The sequence below is a fragment of the Bufo bufo genome, chromosome 2 (assembly GCF_905171765.1).
Source record: "Bufo bufo chromosome 2, aBufBuf1.1, whole genome shotgun sequence".
NCBI classification, from domain to species: Eukaryota; Metazoa; Chordata; class Amphibia; order Anura; family Bufonidae; genus Bufo; species Bufo bufo.
Window position 1 is genome coordinate 360,203,836 of NC_053390.1, and position 25,674 is coordinate 360,229,509.

At 45.4% G+C, this 25,674-nt stretch overlaps 1 protein-coding gene across 2 annotated transcripts in view; it reads left to right on the forward strand.

Annotated features, from left to right (window-relative positions):
- The window catches only part of LOC120989201 (programmed cell death 1 ligand 1-like), a 174,564-nt gene that overhangs the window by 68,069 nt on the left and 80,821 nt on the right, over nucleotides 1-25,674 (forward strand). Inside the window, exon 5 of one of the 2 annotated variants that reach the window (XM_040417141.1) lies at nucleotides 20,706-20,762. The exons of the other annotated variant lie outside the window; for it this stretch is intronic. Coding sequence (XP_040273075.1) covers nucleotides 20,706-20,762 — 57 coding nt within the window. The remainder of the gene's footprint in view (nucleotides 1-20,705; nucleotides 20,763-25,674) is intronic. 2 annotated transcript variants of the gene reach the window in all.

A 25,674-nucleotide genomic window follows, 5' to 3' on the forward strand; every position in this document is an offset into this window, starting at 1 on the left:
ATGGAAAATGGAAATTAGGCCATTTGCATAGGTTTGATTTTTGCTTTGCACAGCATTGCTATTACGAAGAAGTATTTGTCCTGTGTACTTCCTCTTCTATTAGGACAAAGAAAAAGAAATTGTTCTGGATTCTAGGTAAGCTTTTATTAGGGGTTTTCCAGGCTCTTGATATTGATGACATTTCCTTAATCTGCACCTTCACCGATCAGCTGTTCCCTGCATCCTCCGGTGCTGAGACTAGCACTGTGAATGTAACAGGAAGCACAGCTGCATTCAAAGACTAGAGGTCGTGTCAGGTTACTGAAGCTCGGCTTCTAATCACTTCAGTGGGAGCTTAGCTGCAGTTACCCATACACTTTGATCAGAGCTGTGCTTTCTGTTCCATTCACAGTGCTAGTCTCAGCACCAGAGGCTGCAGGGAACAGCTGATTGGTGGCGGTGCGGGGTGTGGGACCCTCATCGATCTGATATTAATAACTTATTCTGATGGTAAGTCACCAATGTCAACAGCCTACAAAACCGCCTTTAACCTCCTAACAGTCACATTAAACTTGGGAAAAAGTCCCTTTTTATTGTAGATTTTTAAAGTGTGTCTGCAGTAAATCTTGTTGGCATACAACTCAGGGGACACAATTGCATTTGTAACCCCTTAGTGACAATTAATTTTAGCCTTAAGGACCAATAATATTTACCCCCTTTATGTTCCAACAGTCATAACCTTTTAATTTTTTCTTATAAATTATTTTTTAGATTTTGCGGTATTAGTCGTAGGCTTTTTTAGGAACCATTTTGTAGTATATATAGTGTAGTAAATAACTTTTATTATATTTAGGGAGAAATAAAAAAAAATGCAATTTTAACATTATTTTGCAGAATTTATTTACGGCGTTCATTGTGTGGTAAAATAACATAATTTTATTATGTAGGTCTGTGCAATGATAATGGCACATTTCTATATTTTTTTTAACTATTTTTCCTTTCCTCTGGCAGCCTGTCAGCTCTGCAACTGCTCCTCCTCCTCCAGACTAAAAGGTGGGGCGGGGGGCTGCTTTAGCTGTTCTTATCTCTGGTTTGGTAGCAGCTAGATATATGGGCTGGCATTCCAAGCTTTCAAACAATACCAGAATGACAGCAATATCTTCAGTATATGGGAAGATATCACTGTTAGTAATCAGGATGCAGTGAATACAGCTGAAAGGGAAAGTAAAAGCAGGTTTTACCCACAATTTCTACTATTTACAATTTCTAACAGTGATATCTCCTGTTTAGCTAATGTTGTCATTTTGGTCTTGTATGAAAGCCAGGAATGCCAACTTTCAAACAATACAAAACTAACCCCATGCTTCTAGCTGCTACCATTCAGGAAATATCAGCAGCTAAAGCAGCCACCCCCTTCCACTTCTGCCCAAGCCCAGCTCCGGCAGAACAGTTAAGTACTTTTCCCACTGCCCGAGCTGAGCTCGGGGAAAACTGTTAGGTGGTTAAGATAAAATCTGTGTCTCAAAAGGCTACATCTGAGTGGGTATTTGGAAGGTTGTTCATCAAGCCTAACAGTTTTTCATTTACTTACAGAGGAATACACATTACTTTGATCAGGGGTGTACATAGATATTATGAAGGCCTCATAGCAAAACTTAGTAAGGACCCCTCTCCTCATTAAACTTTTGCCGAATTTCTTTTTTTAAAAATTTTTTTATCAAGTGGAGGATTTATCAAGCTACTATGCTGGAAAAAGTGGAACAGGAGCTTCATAAATATGTAACTCATTCTGAACACCATATTTCTCAAAGTCTCAATTTAAGTCAGACAAATAGCATGACACATTGATATATCTCTCCTATACACTTATGTATAAACCTCCTGCTTACCCTCATACAATATATATAAAACTGTCTGCAGCCACCATTAGGGGGAGTTAAGTAGTGATGAGCGGCAGGGGCAATATTCGAATTTGCAATATTTCGCGAATATGTGGTAGAATATTCGTTATATATTCGCGAATAAGCAGGGAGGAATCATGTCTTCAGATGGAAAAAAATGACAAATATTCTAAAAAACGAATATATAGCACTATATTTAATATACAGGGTGGGCCATTTATATGGATACACCTTAATAAAATGGAAATGGTTGGTGATATTAACTTCCTGTTTGTGGCACATTAGTATATGTGAGGGGGGAAACTTTTCAAGATGGGAGTTGTGACCATGGCGGCCATTTTGAAGTTGGCCATTTTGAATCCAACTTTTGTTTTTTCAGTAGGAAGAGGGTCATGTGACACATCAAACTTATTGGGAATTTCACAAGAAAAACAATGGTGTGCTTGGCTTTAACGTAACTTTATTCTTTCATGAGTTATTAACAAGTTTCTGACCACTTATAAAATGTGTTCAATGTGCTGCCCATTGTGTTGGATTCTCAATGCAACCATCTTCTCCCACTCTTCACACACTGATAGCAACACCGCAGGAGAAATGCTAGCACAGGCTTCCAGTATCCGTAGTTTCAGGTGCTGCACATCTCGTATCATCTGAAGGCAATTGTCTATGCTGTGAAGATACGAGATGTGCAGCACCTGAAACTACGGATACTGGAAGCCTGTGCTAGCATTTCTCCTGCGGTGTTGCTATCAGTGTGTGAAGAGTGGGAGAAAAGGGTTGCATTGACAATCCAACACAATGGGCAGCACATTGAACACATTTTATAAGTGGTCAGAAACTTGTAAATAACTCATGAAAGAATAAAGTTACGTTAAAACCAAGCACACCATTGTTTTTCTTGTGAAATTCCCAATAAGTATGATGTGTCACATGACCGTCTTCCTTTTGAAAAAACTAAAGTTGGATTCAAAATGGCCGACTTCAAAATGGCCGCCATGGTCACCACCCATCTTGAAAAGTTTGCCCACTCACATATACTAATGTGCCACAAACAGGAAGTTAATATCACTAACCATTCCCATTTTATTAAGGTGTATCCATATAAATGGCCCACTCTGTAGTGCTATATATTCGTTTTTTAGAATATTCGTCATTGACGAATATTCTAAAAAACAAATATATAGCATGTAAGGGGTTACACTCTCAGGTAGGGCGGCGATGACAGATTCTCTTGCAGACCACTGGGTTAAAGTCCAAATGTTGCTTTATTTATCACACTCCGGCAATACAGGCAACCCCAGTTATAATTCACTGGGTAAGGTGAAGGTCCAGCACCACAAAACATAAACGAAACTAAAATAAACACCTGCCCACCTTGGCTCTGGCTAATATAGTGAAGTTCCTAACTCACCTATTGAACACAGTTCACACAGAGAATCCGGCTTCTCTAGCCAGCAGGGCAGCCAGCTTCCCAGACTTTCTCCAGGCATTACTCTCCCCAGACTGACAGCCTGGACTGTGCTTTATTTCCCCTTGATGATCCCAGCTGGCTTCAGCTGGGATTCCTCAGGCTAGGGAAAAACCTGTCCCGGAATGGGGTGGACTGGGGAGGTCCCTCTACCAATCCTACCTTCTCCCAGTCCAATAAAATCCAGCCCATAAACTTAACAAAACTGTCTCAGCAACCTACACATTGCTGAGACCATTTTAACCTGGATTTTATTTATCTCACCCAGTTGATGAAGCTGGGTGGGATATACACCCCTTCCAGGACTTTACCATACACTTTTCTGTTCACCTTACCACATATCCCCACCCTCTTCTCCAGACCGGAGGTCTGGATATTTTTAGCCAACAAGCAGTGTATCCTGGACAAAGCATCTGCGTTCCCCTGTAATTTCCCCGGCCTATGTTCAACCTTGAAATTAAAATTTTGCAGGGAGAGAAACCACCTGGTCACTCTTGCGTTTTTCTCCCTGTTTTGTTTCATCAAAGTTAAAGGAGCGTGATCTGTTACCAACAGAAATTTCCTACCCAGCAGGTAATATATTCAAGTGACTCCAGAGCCCATTTAATGGCTAGACACTCTCGTTCCACTATGGCATAATTTTTCTCTGCTGGGGTCAACTTCCTACTTAGGTACATCACTGGGTGCTTCTCCCCATTTATCACCTGTGACAGGACTGCTCCCAAGCCTGTCTCAGATGCATCAGCTTGGACCAGAAACTCTTTTCTGAAATCCGGAGAAATGAGCACCGGCTGTTGACAGAGAGCGGACTTTAGGCTTTGAAAGGCCTTTTCTGCCTCTGGGGTCCACTTCACCATTACTGACTTAGGGCCTTTCGTTAAGTCAGTCAATGGTGCTGCCATCGAGGCAAAATTCGGTATGAACCGGCAGTAGTACCCTGTAATGCCAAGGAAGGCCCTGACTTGTTTCTTCGTTAAGGGCCTAGGCCAGTCTTGTATTGCTTCTACTTTATTGATCTGGGGTTTAACCAGCCCTTTACCAATAATGTAGCCCAGATATTTTGCTTCCTCTAGACCCACTTCACACTTCTCAGGGTTTATGGTTAGGCCAGCATCACTAATGGAGTCTATAACGGCCTGTACCTTCCAGAGGTGACTTCTCCAATTAGATGATGTTGAAAAAATGACCACATCATCAAGGTAAGCGGCAGCATAGTCACGATGTGGCTTCAAGATCAGGTCCATCAACCTCTGAAATGTAGCAGGGGCTCGATGTAACCCGAACGGCATCACTGTGTACTGGAACAGCCCCTCTGGAGTGGAGAATGCCGTCTTTTCTTTTGCATCATCTGATAATGGTATCTGCCAATACCCTTTTGTAAGGTCAAGGGTCGTGATGTACCTTGCTTTCCCAAGCCTCTCAATTAGTTCATCTACTCTGGGCATGGGGTACGCATCGAATTTTGATACCTCATTTAGCTTCCGGAAATCATTACAAAATCTCCAAGTCCCATTAGGCTTCGGGATTAAGACAATAGGGCTTGACCACTCACTGGCAGATTCCTCAATGACCCCTAACTCAAGCATGAGCCTGACCTCAGAGGATACTGCTTTTCTGCGTGCTTCTGGTATCCTGTAGGGCTTTAGATTCACCTTACTGTGGGGCTCAGTTCTCACAGAATGTTCTATCAGGTAGGTACGGCCTGGTAGGTCAGAAAACCTTCCTCTATTTTTCTGTAGAAACTCCTTTACTTCTTGTTTCTGGGGTACTGACAATGCCTCACTAATTTGTACCAGAGGAATTGGTGGTGACACCTCCTTACTCATGGTCTGTGCGGCCACCAATGACTGCTGATCTTTCCATGGCTTGATCAGATTTAGTAAATCTGGTAGGGTCTTCTCCTTCCTGGTTGGTGCACCTTATAGTTCACCTCGCCCACTTTTTCCACAACCTCGTAGGGACCCTGCCACTTTGCGAGAAACTTACTTTCTACAGTGGGAACTAGAATCAGGACCCTGTCCCCGGGATTAAAGTCCCTTACCTTGGCAGACCTGTTATAAATTCTGCTTTGATCCTCCTGGGCTCTTTGCAGATGTTCTTTAACAATGGGCATCACTGTCGCTATCCTGTCTTGCATGTCAGCCACATGTTCAATGACGCTCTTATAGGGAGTAGCCTCAGCCTCCCAGGTTTCTTTAGCTACATCGAGTAAACCCCTCGGGTGATGGCCATATAGTAACTCAAATGGTGAGAACCCTGTAGAAGCCTGAGGCACCTCCCTAACAGAGAACATAAGGTATGGCAGGAGGCAGTCCCAGTCCCGACCATCCTTTTCTACCACTTTTTTTAACATCAGTTTCAGCGTCTTGTTAAACCTCTCGACCAACCCATCTGTCTGTGGGTGGTACACCAACGTACGTATCTGGGTGATTTTGAACAACTTGCACAACTCTTTCATGACCTTCGACATAAAGGTGGTACCCTGGTCCGCGAGGATTTCTTTAGGGATCCCCGTGCGGGAGAACATGAAAAATAATTCCCGGGCAATATTTTTGGACGCCATGTTTCGCAAGGGTACCGCTTCCGGGTATCGTGTGGCATAGTCCAACACAACCAAGATATACTGGTGCCCCCTAGCTGACTTAACAATGGGACCCACCAAGTCCATAGCAATTCTTTTAAAAGATACCTCAATGATGGGAAGAGGCACCAAGGGACTCCGGAAATGTGAGGTCGGGGCACTTATCTGGCAGGTTGGGCAGGACTCGCAGTATATTTTCACTTCCTTGTATACTCCAGGCCAGAAAAATCTTTGTAGTACCCTTTCCTGTGTTTTGCTAACAACCAAATTACCCCCAATTACGTGGTTATGTGCGAGATCTAGTACCATACGTCTATAGGGTTTTGGCACCAGAAGCTGCTCCACAATTTCATTGTTGCATTTATTAACTCGATGCAGCAGGTTTCCATTCATGGCAAAATGCGGAAATTTCTGGTCAGCTTCTGGTACCTGTGGTACACCATCTATCACGGTAACATTTCCGTGAGCACTCATGAGAGTGGGGTCTCTCAATTGCTCTGTACCAAAGTTACCCCGAGACACCCCTAAGTCCAACACATTTTCCCCAGTTGGGGAAGCTTTATCTTCACCAGCTAACACCTGCAATGGAAAAGTGTCATTATCAGGTACGTCACATAACCCCACATTTTCATCAGACATTTCAGTTACCATGACATCTTCATTCTGCACCTTATCGGCACCATTGTTTTCAATGGTCTCTTCCTTTAAACCATTGAATTCAATGGGCCCCTCATAGCAATGATTATTTAAAGGAGAAGGCACAGATTCTGCAGGAATGTTTATCTTCTCCCACAACTTCCAAAACAAGGGGAAATCCCAGCCCAATATCATATCATGCATAAGTCTTTTTACAACCCCGACTTCATAGGATACAGTCCCAGCCGGAGTCTCCAGCTTAACGCAAGCGACCGGGTAGGATTTTGCATCCCCATGGATGCACAGCACAATTACTCTTTTGTCCGGCACATAATTCCCAGCCACCAAGCTGGCATGCACTAAGGTGACCAGACTACCGGAGTCCAACAGAGCCCTGACAGAGCAGTCATTTATCACCAGGGTACACATCTGCGGCTCAGTCTCTAGTCCTGGGGACACACTGGCACCGCATACAGCGACTGTCTCCAGCTCCCGGCACACTCCATGGGCTCTGAGGTCAGAGGGCAATAGGCAGCAATGTGTCCCCACTCACGGCACCTCCAGCACTGGGGCGCCCCGGGTCTCCTAGGTGAGAAGACCTCTCCGGGTCCGAACTGCCTGGGAGACTCAGCCTTATGCCCACGCCCAACCTCTAGAGCCTTATTCCCTTTTGCACCCTTCCACACACCCCCAACAGCTGGAACTCTCTTACCCACAGAGGACACTGGTCGGGCACTCTGGGAAAGTGTTGGTGCTGTAGGGACATCACGGAGGTAGTCCTCAGTCGACAGGAACCTTTCCACCAGGTTTACGAGCTGATCCGCAGTTTTGGCGTCTCCATGTCCGACCCACCGTTGCAGCTCCGTTGGGAGGGCTCTAAAGTAGTGATCCACCATTACTTTCTCCACAATCTGGTCTGGTGTAGAAGTCTCAGGTTCCAGCCACTTCCGTACAAGATGGAGGAGGTCAAACATCTGAGATCGGGCAGGCTTGTCCATGGTGTAGCTCCACGTGTGGACCCTCCGGGCACGAACCGCTGGTGTAACACCCAAACGAGCCAGGATCTCCATTTTTTATTTGACATAGTCCCGAACATCCTGCTATCTGAGGTCATAGTAGGCCTTATGTGGTTCGCCGGACAAAAAGGGCGCAAGGACCTCTGCCCACCCTTTCTCTTTCCGCCATCCTCTCAAATATGGTCAGGTAGGCCTCGATATCATCATCAAGTGTCAGTTTTTGTAAGGCCCGCTGCACAGCCCTCCTCACATTTAAAGTCTCTGGGGGGCTTACCTCCACACGCGGGGTTGGAGCTACGACAGTCTCTCTCAATACAGCAATCTGCTCCATCAGTAAACGAGTGGTTTCCTCGTGTCTCTTTTTATCCTCAGCATGTCTTTTTCTTTCCTCCAGATTGGCCTGTAAAAACATCTTCATCATTTCCTCCATGGTATTTGGTGAACTTTGCAAAGCTGCAGCAGCTTTCACCCAGGACATTAAATCATCAACTGTCACGTCGTTGCCCTTAGCAACCTGCTATTGCCTTTTTCAGCAGGTACGCCTGCCCGCATCCGACACCAATTGTAAGGGGTTACACTCTCAGGTAGGGCGGCGATGACAGATTCTCTTGCAGACCACAGGGTTAAAGTCCAAATGTTGCTTTATTTATCACACTCCGGCAATACAGGCAACCCCAGTTATAATTCACTGGGTAAAGTGAAGGTCCAGCACCACAAAACATAAAAAAAACTAAAATAAACACCTGCCCGTCTGGCCTCTGGCTAATACAGTGAAGTTCCTAACTCACCTATTGAGTGGTAGGCAATTAAGAGTGCCGTATTTGTGTGAGGGGAGGCGGGGCGTTCACTATTTAAACCTGGCCCTCCTCCCCCCACTTGTCGGTTCGAACGATTTCGAATCGGCTTGTGGGTTGGTGCCAGAGAAGGGCATGCGTCACTGGAGGATCGGGGGATCGGCTGCGTCGAGCTCGTCGCTACGGTGATTAGGTAGGCAGGGTGGCTTGCACACCCGTCTCGCTATGTATAACATGTGGGGCTGCCGAGCGTGCCGCCGGTCCCCAGCTGCGCTGGAGACTGCCCGCACTCCCGATCGCTTCCGGCACCCCGAGACAGGCACCCCGATCCGCTCCAGGCCCTGCGCTAAGCACCCCCGCTCCCACATGCAGCGTCCCCCAGGCAGGCACCCCTCACCTGTGGCTCAGCAGCGACGGGTCACGACGTCCGCTCGCATACCCTGAGCATCGGTCACGCCGGCCGTCGGCTCCACGACGCAGCGTTATATATCACTCACTCCCGTATCAGAACGTTCCGCCGTAGAGGAAAACGCCGTCCGCTCACACAGGGATCTATTCATTAGCTGCAATCAGTAAGCGGAGGTTCAGCTGCAGGATCAGGGGACGGAAGCCGAAACCTATAGGCGATTAATACGCCGCGGCTTTCCCTGTACAAATAGTCGATAGCGGTGGGCACGGGATGCAATGTTCCACATGGCGGAGCGCAAATCCCTCGCAGCCGATCCTGATGCACGTTCTCCTGGTAATTACAATTAGCGAGGCTGTGAAGGTGGACATGCTTATTCATGTCTAGGAATCCGCTGCAGAATAAACTCGTCTTCTTTACTGTGCCAAACTCAGGCAAGACGAGATAAGCAGATACTCAGACATGTGCACTGTATAACAAGTTATGATTTCAATGGTTAATTCTAACCTAGAAGGGAATCACTGGCTTGCTGCGCTCCAGCAGGTCCTGGCTTGAGAGAGGGCGGGGGATGGTCGACACCTACAGGCCCATACTGGTACTGCAGTCTTGGTGCAGGGCTCCTCTGCTCAGGCACAGTGGCTAGGTACTAAGGCAGGAGTAAAAAAAAAAAAAAAAATATTTAAAAAAATTTGGAATATGTTCAAGGATCAAATATAAAGAGGGCTTCAAGGAGGGGGGCTGGCCACGTCACTTTGCGCACGCAGCCGGGCCGCCCATAAGCCCATACGGTCAGTCAGGGGGTTGGTTCGGGCGCAGTCACAATAATCCGGTGGTTAGCTAGGGAGCGGTGGCATGAGTGAAGTGTCGCCCAGCTGGCGTGCGCTCACTCACACGTCTGTCCTTGGTTATTCAGGTCCACAGGTGGTGGGCTAACTTACGATACTGTGGGGTTCGTGGCTGTCATGGCCACCAGGTGAGTCAGGGGTGGTGCATGCGGGGGCCAACCCCCTCTTTTCTCCTGCATAGGCTTTGGGGACAGGGGATGGTGGTCTATTATGTCCAGGCCTCTGGCGCATCTCTTACAGGGTGGCGCCTACAGTCGTGGCCTTTGGTGGGGGGGAAAAGAAAAAAAAAAAAAAGAAAAAATTATAATAATGGTATAGATAGGAATGTTGCTTTGCCAGGTCTGTCACGACTACAGACTCCTTATAAAGCCCTGCCACGACTGCAGGCATCAGTCTGTCACGACTACAGACCCGCTCTAAAGCCCTGCCACGACTGCAGGCAACAGTCTGTCACGACTACAGACCCGTTATAAAGCCCTGCCACGACTGCAGGCATCAGTCTGTCACGACTACAGACTCGTTATAAAGTCCTGCCACGACTGCAGGCATCAGTCTGTCACGACTACAGACCCGTTATAAAGCCCTGCCACGACTGCAGGCATCAGTCTGTCACGACTACAGACTCGTTATAAAGTCCTGCCACGACTGCAGGCATCAGTCTGTCACGACTACAGACCCGCTCTAAAGCCCTGCCACGACTGCAGGCACAAATCCGTTACGACTGCAGACTCATTATTAAGACCGGCCACGACTGCAGGCATTAGTCTCATGTCAACAGACTCATGAGGTAATACTACCACGTCTACAGGCGATGGTCCGTTACCGCTACTCTCGATGTAGGGTCCCCTCACGACTATAGGGGCTAGTCGGTCACATCCACAGACTCGGTCGCACTCCCGTTAACTACAGGCACTGGGTGGGCATCTACGGGTAGTTGCGTCACGACTACGCACGTGGGTCAGCCACGGCCTGGGAGGTCAGCCTTCACGGTCACAGGTAGGTCCAGTTAGGCTTCAGTCTCCCAGCGGGTTCCAGTCACAATAACCAGCCCCTAGGTGAGGGGGGGCACTCCCGCACCAGCGCACAATGCCAGGGAGCTGTGCGGCTCCTCACGCGGCACACGGTTCAAACCAGCGGGGGCCGGGGCCCACGGTAAAGGAAGGGCTCCCTCTGATCCGGTGCACATTGCCAGGGAGTGGCGCTGCTCCCCACGCGGTACGAGTGTCCAGCCGGCGGTGGGTCGGCCCTCCCGCACTGGTGCATTCTGCCAGGGAGCAGCGTGAGCTCCCCACGCGGCTGGGGGGTAAGGCTCCTCATCTTCAATAAAGTCTGGCACGGGCCGCCGTGCCGTTAGGTAGGCAGGGATCAGGGGAAGGAGTACTAGGCTCGGTCAGGGGGAGCAGATCATAGGCGGTGGCTGGCTTCCTGCTGCCGGCCGTACATTAGGTTCCAAGGGGGTTATTTAGGCACAAGATGTTAGTTAGTCCGTGCAGGTGATCTGCGTTATACCATGCTCTTCATGCTCGTACTCAGAGCTGTGCCCATACGGGAGCTGCTTAAGTGGTTGATAGTGAAAAAAAAAAAAAAAAAAGTATGTGTATATATATATATATATATATATATATAAAAAAAAATATATATAATATATACATTTTTGAGTCTCTCACGCATGGCTTCTCCGTGTTAGTTTTACACATACAGATCTGCCATTAGAGTCTCTCATGCATGGCTTCTCCGTGTGAGTTTTACACATATGACTCCGCCATTAGTCTCTCACGCATGGCTTCTCCGTTTTAGGTTTACACATATGACTCCACCATTAGTCTCTCACGCATGGCTGCTCCGTTTTAGGTTTACACATATGACTCCGCCATTAGTCTCTCACGCATGGCTGCTCCGTTTTAGGTTTACACATATGACTCCGCCATTAGAGTCTCTCACGCATGGCTTCCCCGTTTTAGGTTACACATTTGACTCCGCCATCTGAGTCTCTCATGCATGACTTCTCCGTTTAGGTTCACACATATGTCTCCGCCATTAGAGTCTCACGCATGGCTGCTCCGTTTTAGGTTACACATATGACTCCGCCATTAGAGTCTCTCACGCATGGCTTCTCCGTTTTAGGTTTACACATAGGACTCCGCCATTAGAGTCTCTCACGCATGGCTTCTCCGTTTTAGGTTACACATTTGACTCCGCCATCTGAGTCTCTCATGCATGACTTCTCCGTTTAGGTTCACACATATGTCTCCGCCATTAGAGTCTCACGCATGGCTGCTCCGTTTTAGGTTACACATATGACTCCGCCATTAGAGTCTCTCACGCATGGCTTCTCCGTTTAGGTTCACACATATGTCTCCGCCATTAGAGTCTCTCACACATGGCTTCCCCGTTTTAGGTTACACATATGACTCCGCCATTAGAGTCTCTCACGCATGGCTTCTCCGTTTTAGGTTTACACATAAGACTCCGCCATTAGAGTCTCTCACGCATGGCTTCTCCGTTTTAGGTTACACATATGACTCCGCCATTAGAGTCTCTCACGCATGGTTTCTCCGTTTTAGGTTACACATATGACTCCGCCATCTGAGTCTCTCACGCATGGCTTCTCCGTTTTAGTTTTACACATATGACTCCGCCATTAGAGTCCCTCACGCAGAGCTTCTCCGTTTTAGTTTTACACATATGACTCCGCCATTAGAGTCTCTCACGCATGGCTTCTCCGTTTTAGGTTTACACATAGGACTCCGCCATTAGAGTCTCTCACGCATGGCTTCTCCGTTTTAGGTTACACATATGACTCCGCCATTAGAGTCTCAAACGCATGGTTTCTCCGTTTTAGGTTACACATATGACTCCGCCATCTGAGTCTCTCACGCATGGCTTCTCCGTTTTAGTTTTACACATATGACTCCGCCATTAGAGTCCCTCACGCAGAGCTTCTCCGTTTTAGTTTTACACATAGGACTCCGCCATTAGAGTCTCTCACGCATGGCTTCTCCGTTTTAGGTTACACATATGACTCCGCCATTAGAGTCTCTCACGCATGGTTTCTCCGTTTTAGGTTACACATATGACTCCGCCATCTGAGTCTCTCACGCATGGCTTCTCCGTTTTAGTTTTACACATATGACTCCGCCATTAGAGTCCCTCACGCAGAGCTTCTCCGTTTTAGTTTTACACATATGACTCCGCCATTAGAGTCTCTCACGCATGGCTTCTCCGTTTTAGGTTTACACATAGGACTCCGCCATTAGAGTCTCTCACGCATGGCTTCTCCGTTTTAGGTTACACATATGACTCCGCCATTAGAGTCTCAAACGCATGGTTTCTCCGTTTTAGGTTACACATATGACTCCGCCATCTGAGTCTCTCACGCATGGCTTCTCCGTTTTAGTTTTACACATATGACTCCGCCATTAGAGTCCCTCACGCAGAGCTTCTCCGTTTTAGTTTTACACATAGGACTCCGCCATTAGAGTCTCTCACGCATGGCTTCTCCGTTTTAGGTTACACATATGACTCCGCCATTAGAGTCTCTCACGCATGGTTTCTCCGTTTTAGGTTACACATATGACTCCGCCATCTGAGTCTCTCACGCATGGCTTCTCCGTTTTAGTTTTACACATATGACTCCGCCATTAGAGTCCCTCACGCAGAGCTTCTCCATTTTAGTTTTACACATATGACTCCGCCATTAGAGTCTCTCACGCATGGAGATTAAAAAAATAAATAAATAAAAAAAATAAAATAAAAATTTCCTCACCAGGCCCAGCTGCGCTGGGACTAGTCTCCCATCTCACCATAGCTAAGAGACTGATGGCCAATTCCTTGGCCAGTAATACTCTGAGGGCTTACAAGACAGCTTGGAGATATGAGAACACCTACCCGGCCGCTGGCCGGGGACCTATCACTCACCTATTGGGCTTTGTCAGGGTTTTTGCCACTCTCAATTAAACCTGTCCTATAGCATTGTTAACTATACATGGCAGGTATTCAGCACCATTGGTGCAGGCTACATCCGGACCTACCGTCACTCTTCTCCGCCCACCCGATCAAAGCGGCGTTGAAGGGTTTGCGCAAGATGTCTGTTGTGAAACGACATGGGCTTCAGCCATTTACCGGTAGCTTGTTCAGGCCGTGACAGGCAAACTGCAGGGGCAAACCGTTCGGGCCGCAGGTTAGCGCTCTGGTAGAAACAGCCTTGTACCTGGCTTTCCATGGATTCCTCAGGTCAGGCGAGCTCATGGGCACCAATACGCTGGCTGGGTGCCTGCGGAAAGGTCAGCTCATCCGGCGTGGGTCCATCTATGTCCTCACCTTGGCCTCGTCCAAGACGTCACGGCCGGGGCAACCAGTGGCGGTCAGATACTTTCCCACGGACAGCAGATGGTGTCCGGTGCAGGCCTTGGAGGCTTGGCTGCGTAGTATTTAGTCCAAGCGGCATGTTCTCCCGTACTCGAACTAGTCAATGCCCGGCTAACCACCGCGGCCTTTCTTACGTACTTTCAGGTTAGTTGACAGGTCCAGGGGTCGGTCCTCGCTGGATCACAGGACATTCCTTCCGCATGGGCGCGGCAGCGGCGGCGTCCATGCATAAGGTGCCAGTACATGTCATCAAACGGTTGGGTCGTCGCAGTTCCGTGTGTTCCATACGTAATATCCCGGATCCTTATACGAAATATCATTGGCTTTCGAGTTTTGGTCTGTAGTTTCTGTTATCAAGTTTTCTAACTCCTATGCATGGTTCTTTTGGCCCCTTTAGGCTACCCTTCGATAAGCAGTTCCGGCATAACTCTGCTGCTTCTAGGTTGGGGGGGTGGAGTATAGGCGTAGGTAGGGGACCCTCTCAGCATGAGCCGATCCGAGCACAAGTGGTAGGCAATTAAGAGTGCCGTATTTGTGTGAGGGGAGGCGGGGCGTTCACTATTTAAACCTGGCCCTCCTCCCCCCACTTGTCGGTTCGAACGATTTCAACCCACCCAGGAGCCCTCCCTTCTTTCAGGTCTCATTATTGGGGTAGCCCCCTTTAGGCTACCCTTCTATAAGCAGTTCCGGCATAACTCTGCTGCTTCTAGGTTGGGGGGGTGGAGTATAGGCGTAGGTAGGGGACCCTCTCAGCATGAGCCGATCCGAGCACAAACACAGTTCACACAGAGAATCCAGCTTCTCTAGCCAGCAGGGCAGCCAGCTTCCCAGACTTTCTCCAGGCATTACTCTCCCCAGACTGACAGCCTGGACTGTGCTTTATTTCCCCTTGATGATCCCAGCTGGCTTCAGGGAAAAACTTAGGGAAAAACCTGTCCCGGAATGGGGTGGACTGGGGAGGTCCCTGTACCAATCCTACACATTGCTGAGACCATTTTAACCTTCTGGATTTTATTTACCTCACCCAGTTGAGGAAGCTGGGTGGGATATACACCCCTTCCAGGACTTTACCATACACTTTTCTGTTCACCTTACCACAAGCACTATATAAAATATAGTGCTATATATTTGTTTTTTAGAATATTTGTAATTTTTTTCCATCTGAAGTGAACAGTCATTGGCCCACAAGCAACTTAAGTAGGGAGAAATCATGACTTCAGATGGATAAAAATGACAAATATTCTAAAAGACGAATATATAGCACTATATTCAATACAATTACAATTACATTTACGGTTCAATCATTATTTTATTAAAGCGTATAAATGAGTAATGTATAAATATATCCAATATGTATACAAAAACATGAAAATTACAAAGGTTGAAGACTGGTCATACAAATAAGTCTGAGGTAGTAGTACATTCTATGATTAGCATTACAGAACATTATTTTCAAGTAACAAGCCCATGGAAATAAATCCAAGAGCACCCGTGGTATATATTCTCTGTATTCCAGACCAGCAACCACATAGGACAAGGAGAGACATCACAAGACATTACAATTACATTTAGTAATGGGTTCAGATATAAAAATTGTTTTTTACGAATATATACCACACTATATTCTACATACACTCACCTAAAGAATTATTAGGAACACCATACTAATACGGTGTTGGACCCCCTTTTGCCTTTAGAACTGCCTTAATTCTACGTGGCATTGATTCAACAAGGTGCTGATAGCATTCGTTAGAAATGTTGGCCCATATTGATAGGATAGCATCTTGCAGTTGATGGAGATTTGAGGGATGCACATCCAGGGCACGAAGCTCCCGTTCCACCACATCCCAAAGATGCTCTATTGGGTTGAGATCTGGTGACTGTGGGGGCCATTTTAGTACAGTGAACTCATTGTCATGTTCAAGAAACCAATTTGAAATGATTCGAGCTTTGTGACCTGGTGCATTATCCTGCTGGAAATAGCCATCAGAGGATGGATACATGTTCTCATTCTGTTTACGCCAAATTTGGACTCTACCATTTGAATGTCTCAACAGAAATCGAGATTTATCAGACCAGGCAACATTTTTCCAGTCTTCAACAGTCCAATTTTGGTGAGCTCGTGCACATTGTAGCCTCTTTTTCCTATTTGTAGTGGAGATGAGTGGTACCCGGTGGGGTCTTCTGCTGTTGTAGCCCATCCGCCTCAAGGTTGTGCGTGTTGTGGCTTCACAAATGCTTTGCTGCTTACCTCGGTTGTAACGAGTGGTTATTTCAGTCAACGTTGCTCTTCTATCAGCTTGAATCAGTCGGCCCATTCTCCTCTGACCTCTAGCATCCACAAGGCATTTTTGCTCACAGGACTGCCACATACTGGATGTTTTTCCCTTTTCACACCATTCTTTGTAAACCCTAGAAATGGTTGTGCGCGAAAATCCCAGTAACTGAGCAGATTGTGAAATACTCAGACCGGACTGTCTGGCACCAACAACCATGCCACGCTCAAAATTGCTTAAATCACCTTTCTTTCCCATTCTGACATTCAGTTTGGAGTTCAGGAGATTGTCTTGACCAGGACCACCCCCCTAAATGCATTGAAGCAACTGCCATGTGATTGGTTGACTAGATAATTGCATTAATGAGAAATAGAACAGTTGTTCCTAATAATTCTTTAGGTGAGTGTATTTGAGAATTCTATCAAGCCAACCCAATAGGAAAGTTGCCAATAACCCGCCCTTACTCGATTAACGAGCATATTACATTGCCGATTTTTCCAATAAGATAAAATAAATTTAATTATGAATATTCTAATTCACTACAGACTACAATATTGCAGCCTTCTCACATTGGCCCACAAGCAAGAAGCAGGTAGTTAATGGGTTCAGATGAAAAAAAGAAAAGACGAATATTTGTTTTTACGAATATATCACTATATTCTAAATATTATCGAATTTTTTAACTGCCGATATTCGCGATAAAAATTCATAATTCGAATACTCGCACTCAACACTACAGTTAAGTGCATAGGAATTTATATAGCTGCTACTGAACTCAATAAAACCTTAAAAAATCTCTAGCGGCATCTGTAGGAAAACGCAGTGGTTTCATGTCAGGGAGCAAGAGAAGGAGTTGAGAGCTTGTTTACCCACTGTCCAATAGCAGTTGCGTGGTCTGCCTCCATGGTAAGTACATCACTAACACAGTAGAATTCAATGACTAGACAGAAGTGCCCAGGGTTGGACTGGCCAACTAGAGTACCAGAGGATCCTCTGGTGGGCCCAAACTCGGACAATAATGGAACCTTAATAAAACGAGACCCTTAAGGTCCTATATACACAGAGGGTGAACCTTCAGAATTATTTCCTTTGGTGGGCACAATGGACTTCAGTCCGACGCTGGAAGCTCCTACATTTGGCTTCACACCATATTTTTCCATTTACATGTTTCTTTTTGATACCTGAGATATCTGAGTGGCACGATTTGGTGACAGCTTCAATTCCAGGTATTACCAACAATCCAGAAGGTTTTCTTTGAGTGGCTGACCTGCACAGAAGTCCCTCTATCTTGATCAGCATTTGGACAGTGCCAATGAAGATGACAGGTTAAATTTGTCAGATCTGGGCAGTCCCCATATTTTCATTTTTGCACTGCCACTACTCTCACTATTTTCCTTTTTGACGTGTAAGCAGCTGCTATGATGAGTGAAACAAGAAACCAGTCAAAAAGACGTGAAGTGCCAAATTCTAATGTAAAACAGAAAACCAAATGCTAGCTATTAAAGCCGAAGCCTCATATTCATTTCCTGTTTATTTCTGCTTTATTGTATGTGGCAGTGGAGTTGCCAGAGGGCCACATGCCGGCCATTGAAAGGGTGTATCTCACCCAGAGGAGCCTGGATGAGAACAGAAAAGTCCTGGCAAAGCATGTAAAAGGGGGTGTTGTTTGCACCAGGAGTGTGTCACCAAGAGGCCTGGCCTTGGTGAAGTAAAGGCCCTAGATATAGGTGGCCACTAAGCTAGTTGGTGGACACCAAGCTACTTAGCTTAGCTGGCTCCAGCTAGTCCAGGGCGAGCTTTTACTGGGAACAGCAATGTGTTGGGTGGGTGCCTGTGGGTGCCTGTTCCCCATGCTCCACTCCGGGATTGAAAAATATGCCCATGTCCAGGGATACTATTTAATCCTGTTGCTGGACTTAGGTGGGGCTCTCAGTCTGAGAAAGGAGCAGGCTGTGCTAAAGCCTGTGGGAGCCGGGACCCTCTGACCCTGTGTGGGGTAAGCACTGCAGTGTTTTGGGGAGCTGGGTGGTAGACCCGGATCCTGCTAGAGAGGGACTATACTGTTTAGTCAGTGGCCAGACGGCTGAGGATTTGTTTTGATTTATGTTTTGGTTGCTGTTTGTGCATGAAGACTGCTAAATAAATGCACTGTTTGGACACTAAAGCCTTTGTCTGGAAGAAGTCTGTGAGAATGACCCCCGAATAAAACAACGATCCCTTACATGTAACAAGATCAAATTCATGTTTATTATACGTCAAACAATTTCATGCATCACTATACATTTTTTCTTAGATTTTCTGCCCATGGTAGAAAATCTGTGAAACATTTGCAATATCACATAATTAAATTTGTAAGCTAATAATTGTTAGCCAATTCTGGTTTCCCACTGGTCTTCCCGTCATACACTTCCCCTCCTCTCCCATAGTTGAATTTGATGGATATATGACTCTTTTCAATGGTATGTTACTGCAAATATGACTGATTTGAAGATATATTAGGACTGCTGAAGTAATTTCATATTCCCAAATTGTCCAAAGTATCAATCAGGAGACTACAGATTTTTTGCTGAGTGATGTCATACTCCTGGGTGACTATTTATATATCCTGTTTGGTTATCCCCGGCCTAGACTGTTTATTTTACACCTGTGGTGTTCTGGGACCTAGATTTGGTTCTCAGCTTTACGTAAGAGACAAGAAGTCCTTTACCTGAAATCCCAAGATAATACAAACATTTTAATCAATGACACTATGGGTAAGGACTTTCAAATGAAGTCTTACATCTGCCCTTATGTAGCCCTGAGCTCTTTAAGAGTCCCAAGAGATGGCTGATATTATCTAAGATGTTGTCCAAGGATGTACAATCATGTTCAGTATGGTTTAAATCAGGATGGTAGCTCTATACAGACATGCATTATGATCCAGTTTTCTATTGAGCTGAACATTTTGAATCAGTATGGTTGTTCTCTTGCTAGTTCATTATGATTACTTTTAGTTTCAAATAATTTTATTAAAAGGCATCAAAGAGTACAAAACAGTCTAAAAATACGTGATTGAAAAGACTATAGGAGATGATGCATTGGGTTAATTAACAATGCATTGAAAGTTTGAAAAGGCATGAATATAAATGTGCATGAATAGATGGAGTAAGATTATGTAATAATTAGTATTGAGCAAATCGATCTTCGGATCCTAGATCCGAAGTTGATTCACTTCAAACTTCATTTTAATGCTGTACTATGGAGAGATGTCTCTGAACAGTATTAAAATGTATGGGCTTCAGCGAGGCGAAGTGAGTTATGACAGAAGTCTTACAGGACTTCAGTGAATAACTTCAGGATTTGATTTTCAAACTTTAAAACCATTTTAAGACATGGATCAGAAGTCAGCTGGTACCTCGGTACAGAAGCCAATTTCGGATCAATGTTTAAAAATGGTTTTAAAGTTTAAAAATCAAATGCTAAAGTTATTCACCGAAGTCACGCAAGACTTCGGTGATCACCCACTTTGCCAGGCTAGAGTCCATACATTTCAATGCTGCATGGAGATGAATCTCCGTAGAGCATTCAAACGAAGTTTTGACCCGAAGCTTGCTTTGCTCAACTCTAGTAGTAATGGATCGAGCATGTGTAGGCTACCAGCATTTGGGATATAATAGAAATTCCATGAGAGGGAGAGTAAAGCCAACTCTCTCTCAGAAACCTATTTTCCCATTGGCTTCTATTAGGAAATGAGATGCTGTGGTTCCTAACCGCAGCTTGACCGCATTACAACCGCACCATGTAGTCATACCCTTGAGGCTCTGTTGATTTTACAATGTGGACTACTGGGTTCCATTATGGTGTCCATCATTTGACAGAAAAAATGGCACTGCATGCAGGCATCTAATGTGCTGCAATATGCATCAAAGGCTTCAAATAGAACATTTAACACAGACATATAAAATAACATAAAATCCTGTGCTGCTTAAAATTTCTCAGTTCAAATCCAAATTTTCTATAAAAAGCAGGGAGCTTGCAATAACCAATGTACAAAGATCCAGTCTCTGTATAGTCCAAAGATTGGATGAATTCAACGAACTTAATATAATCTGAAAAAACACTGCTAGAAGTAATTGCAGCAACGTCTTGATTACTGCCATATCTGTATCTGAAACAGAAAAATTAAACAGTGACCTCTGATGGTGCATTACTACACAGGTACAACCTTTGGATAATAGAACACTCTTTATTCTATTCACAAACAGCGAAAAAGGGTCCAACCTGATTGTGTCACATTTTCAGTCCTGGAATTGGTGTATGTATCCAGAATACAGTATGTGATTCCACATTTAATGTTTATGGGTTCGTACAGTATTATGCAATGTATGAAAGTGGGTTAAATGTTTTGTTCCTACTTTTAATATGAATTTAGTTCATGGAACTTTGTTATTTCCAGGGCATCTAGAGCTTCTAAATGATGGATCTAATTATAACAGATATCCCCAGAGGAATGGTAAGATTGTTAAAAGTTCTCAGAATACACACTTCTGCTTTCTACATATTATTACAGGGGTTTTTCACAAAAAGTATGTACTGTAAACATAGCTTATATCAGTACTTTGTGTTTCAAATCCTCCATATTTTCAAGATCTCTACTTACATCCAGATGCTGAAAACTTGTTCTGATTCAGAAAACCAGAGCCCTATGCAAATGCCTCCTGAAGTCTCCATTCGGCATTCCTTCCTCCCTGAAGTTTCCCTCCCAGTGGCTCCAGGTGTCTACTCTGGCCTCTTGCCTCATCCGATGTCCTTTGCAAGAGATGTCAACATGGGATAGAATGCATATACAATGCATTCAGATATTCTTTAGACCCTTTCACTTTTTTCACATTTTGTTATGTTGCGGCCTTGTGCTAAAATAATAATTAAAAAATAAATAAAGGAAATCTGTTAGCAGATTTGTACCTATGAAACCCTATTGCAGTTGAAGGCATCTGTGTTGGTCCCATATTCATATGTGCGCACATTGCTGATAAAAATAAAGTTTTAGTGTATGCAAATGAGTGTCACAGACATAACGAGACATACGGACGTCCCTGCGACAGTGGGTGACAGAAGATCTGTGAGACTGGCAACACATACTATGATCTGACAGGTTTCCTTGTGGATCAATAGGTGTCTGTGTTGTTTCTGATAACCTCTAACCTCCAGATGTTGCTCTTGTGTATCTTAGGCGGTTGGTAAAAGAAGGCCATCTTGGGGAGAATTAAATATTGTCCATGTTTGTTTAAAAGTCCTACAGAGTGGGCCTCTATAACAAGGCTTTTATATAGGGATGCATGTTCCATGAGAGGGCAAGTAGACAGAGGGATGTAGTATTCCCTGTCAGAGAGCATACTTTGGCACTCAGCAACATAGTCATATCGATTCAATAACACTATCCCATCATCTTGTTGACCAGTTTGATTACCAGATATGAATCTCAGGTAAAGGTCTGGAGGGCCTTTTGTTCTGCCTTGCTTAAGCTGTTTTCACACTGAAATGGTTGTGGTAGTGTTCTAAATTCCAAAGCTAGCAATAATGCTAAAGTCTCCACAAAGCAATAAGTTAAAAAGTTAAACTTAACATTTTAGGATTGTTTTATCCATTTTATTCAGGTGTCTTATGTGTTTTTCATTTGGAGTCATTTGAATGTATAATCAGTACCCAAAGGGCTGTACTTGTCTTTTAAATTGTGGCACATTGTTCATAATGTTTTATGCCAAAGTATGCTCTCTGACAGGGAATACTACACCCCTCTGTCTACTTGCCCTCTCATGGAACATGCATCCCTATAAAAAAGCCTTGTTATAGAGGCCCACTCTGTAGGACTTTTAAACAAACATGGACAATATTTAATTCTCCCCAAGATGGCCTTCTTTTACCAACCGCCTAAGATACACAAGAGCATTACTAAACCCCCTGACTATATCTGGTGTGGACTCTGTTACCTGTAATCTATCCCACTAAATGGATCTGTACCTCCAAAAATATGTTCTCTCCTTATTGACCTATTTGAGGGACATAACACAACTTGTTACAGAGTTAAATTCTATTGTGTGGAAGGAGACATATATACTAATGATTATACCAATATTTTACATGAGTTGGACCTAAGGGCTGTTTCACAATCCTTACACAAATAGTCAGATATGAACCCTAAACAGAGTTAATTTATTTTGGAGAGTATTAGATTTAGGCCTCATGCACATGACCGTATTTTTTCACGGTCCGCAAAACGGGGTTCCGTTGGTCCGTGACCGTTTTTTCATCCGTGGGTCTTCCTTGATTTTTGGAGGGTCCACAGACATGAAAAAAAAAGTCGTTTTGGTGTCCGCCTGGCCGTGCGGAGCCAAACGGATCCGTCCTGAATTACAATGCAAGTCAATGGGGACGGATCCGTTTGACGTTGACACAATATGGTGCAATTTCAAACGGATCCGTCCCCCATTGACTTTCAATGTAAAGTCAGGAGTCCCTATTATACCATTGGATCGGAGTTTTCTCCAATCCGATGGTAAATTTTAACTTGAAGCGTCCCCATCACCATGGGAACGCCTCTATGTTAGAATATACTGTCGGATATGAGTTAGATCGTGAAACTCATATCCGACAGTATATTCTAACACAGAGGCGTTCCCATAGTGATGGGGACGCTTCTAGTTAGAATATACTAGAAACTGTGTACATGACTGCCCCCTGCTGCCTGGCAGCACCCGATCTCTTACAGGGGGCTGTGATCCGCACAATTAACCCCTCAGGTGCTGCACCTGAGGGGTTAATTGTGCATATCATAGCCCCCTATAAGAGATCAGGGGCTGCCAGGCAGCAGGGGGCAGACCCCCCTCTCTCCCCAGTTTTAATTTCATTGGTGGCCAGTGCGGCCTCCCTCCCTCTATTGTATTATCATTGGTGGCCAGTGTGCGGCCTCCCCCGGCCCCCCCTCCCTCCCTCTATTGTATTATCATTGGTGGCCAGTGTGCGGCCCCCCCTGGCACCCCCTCTATTGTATTATCATTGGTGGCCAGTGTGCGGCCTCCCCCGGCCCCCCCTCCCTCCCTCTATTGTATTATCATTGGTGGCCAGTGTGCGGCCTCCCCTCTCCCCCCCCCCCCTTGATCATTGGTGGCAGGGGAGATTCCGATCGGAGTCCCAGTTTAATCGCTCTGGGGCTCCGATCGGTAACCATGGCAACCGGGAAGCTACTGCAGGCCTGGTTGCCATGGTTACTTAGCAATATTACAATATTAGAAGCATCATACTTACCTGCTGCGCTGTCTGTGACCGGCCGTGAGCTCCTCCTACTGGTAAGTGACAGGTCTGTGCGGCGCATTGCTTAATGATCTGTCACTTACCAGTAGGAGGAGCTCGCAGGTAAGTATGATGCTTCTAATATTGTAATATTGCTAAGTAACCATGGCAACCAGGCCTGCAGTAGCATCCTGGTTGCCATGGTTACCGATCGGAGCCCCAGAGCGATTAAACTGGGACTCCGATTGGAATCTCCGCTGCCACCAATGATCGTGGGGGGGGGGAGGGGAGGCCGCACACTGGCCACCAATGATAATATAATAGAGGGAGGGGGGCCGGGGGAGGCCGCACACTGGCCACCAATGATAATACAATAGAGGGAGGGAGGGGGGGCCGGGGGGGCCGCACACTGGCCACCAATAATAATACAATAAAGGGAGGGAGGGGGGGGCCGGGGGAGGCCGCACACTGGCCACCAATGATATTACAATAGAGGGAGGGGGGGCCGGGGGGGCCGCACTGGCCACCAATGAAATTAAAACTGGGGAGGGAGGGGGGTCTGCCCCCTGCTGCCTGGCAGCCCCTGATCTCTTATAGGGGGCTATGATATGCACAATTAACCCCTCAGGTGCAGCACCTGAGGGGTCAATTGTGCGGATCACAGCCCCCTGTAAGAGATCGGGTGCTGCCAGGCAGCAGGGGGCAGTCATGTACACAGTTCCTAGTATATTCTAACTAGAAGCGTCCCCATCACTATGGGAACGCCTCTGTGTTAGAATAAACTTTCGGTTCTGAGTTTTCACTAAGTGAAAACTCAGCTCTGAAAAAGCTTTTATGCAGACGGATCTTCGGATCCGTCTGTATGAAAGTAACCTACGGCCACGGATCACAGACGCGGAAGCCAATTTTGTGTGCATCCGTGTTCTTTCACGGACCTATTGACTTGAATGGGTCCGTGAACCGTTGTCCGTCAAAAAAATAGGACAGGTCATATTTTTTTTGAAGGACAGGAAACACGGATCACGGATGCGGCTGCAAAACGGTGCATTTTCCGATTTTTCCACGGACCCATTGAAAGTCAATGGGTCAGCGAAAAAAAACTGAAAATGGCACAACGGCCACGGATGCACACAACGGTCGTGTGCATGAGGCCTTATAGTGGAACATAACGTTTTTTTCTTTGGGGCTTATTAAATTTTTTTGGAATGAGAAGTGACCCAAAAAATTGTAAATCAACCATTTAGATTTTTTTTTCCATTACGGCGTTCACCGTATGGCATAAATATTTTTAGATTATAATAGTAAGGGATATTTCAGACATGGCGATGCACAAGTTTTTTTTATTGTTTATGTATTTTATTTTATTTTCAGTTCTAGGGAAATGGGGGATGTGATGCTTTGCGATACTAGGAAATCGCAAATGCGCCATATCAACATAGAAATATAGAAACATAGAATGTGTCGGCAGATAAGAACCATTTGGCCCATCTAGTCTGCACAATATACTGAATACTATGGATAGCCCCTATCCTATCTTATTTCGCAATCACAAAGACAAAAGAGCCTTCACTAAGAATCTTCTCTTTTGACTAAAGGAGTAATTCACAGAGCAGAGGTGCCATTATCACCACCTTGTGACAAACCTTTCCTGCCCAGGCCAAGTTGAGTAGCCATCAATCTAGTTCTCTTATGACAGAACCTCATAAACCTGGTCTTTCTGCAGCCATAGTGTCTCCAATACCAGCAGGGGTCTCACACCTTTAGCCTGGGCAGCGAGCTTCAGAAGAAAAGGACAGATCCTTATAACACAGCTGGTTGGTACAGGAAGGAAGATGACCTGAAAGTCCCCTTCAATCCATAAGCTTCATATTTTTCCCATATTTTCCTAATATTTCATGGGTTATGGAAATGTGAAAGGAACCATCTTTTCAGAGATGGTTTTGGTTCTTCTAACCCACCTTCTAGGAAACCCGCGGGCAAATCAGAGATTCCAGCTCTGAGATATAAAGGTTCTCAGGCACCCTGTATTATCTTTTAGTCGTATTTGTTATCAGATGATGCGTAAAATGGTACTGATTATCAATATCAACTATATTTCTTGATTGGACTTACGGGATATGGAGAAATGGGCAAAG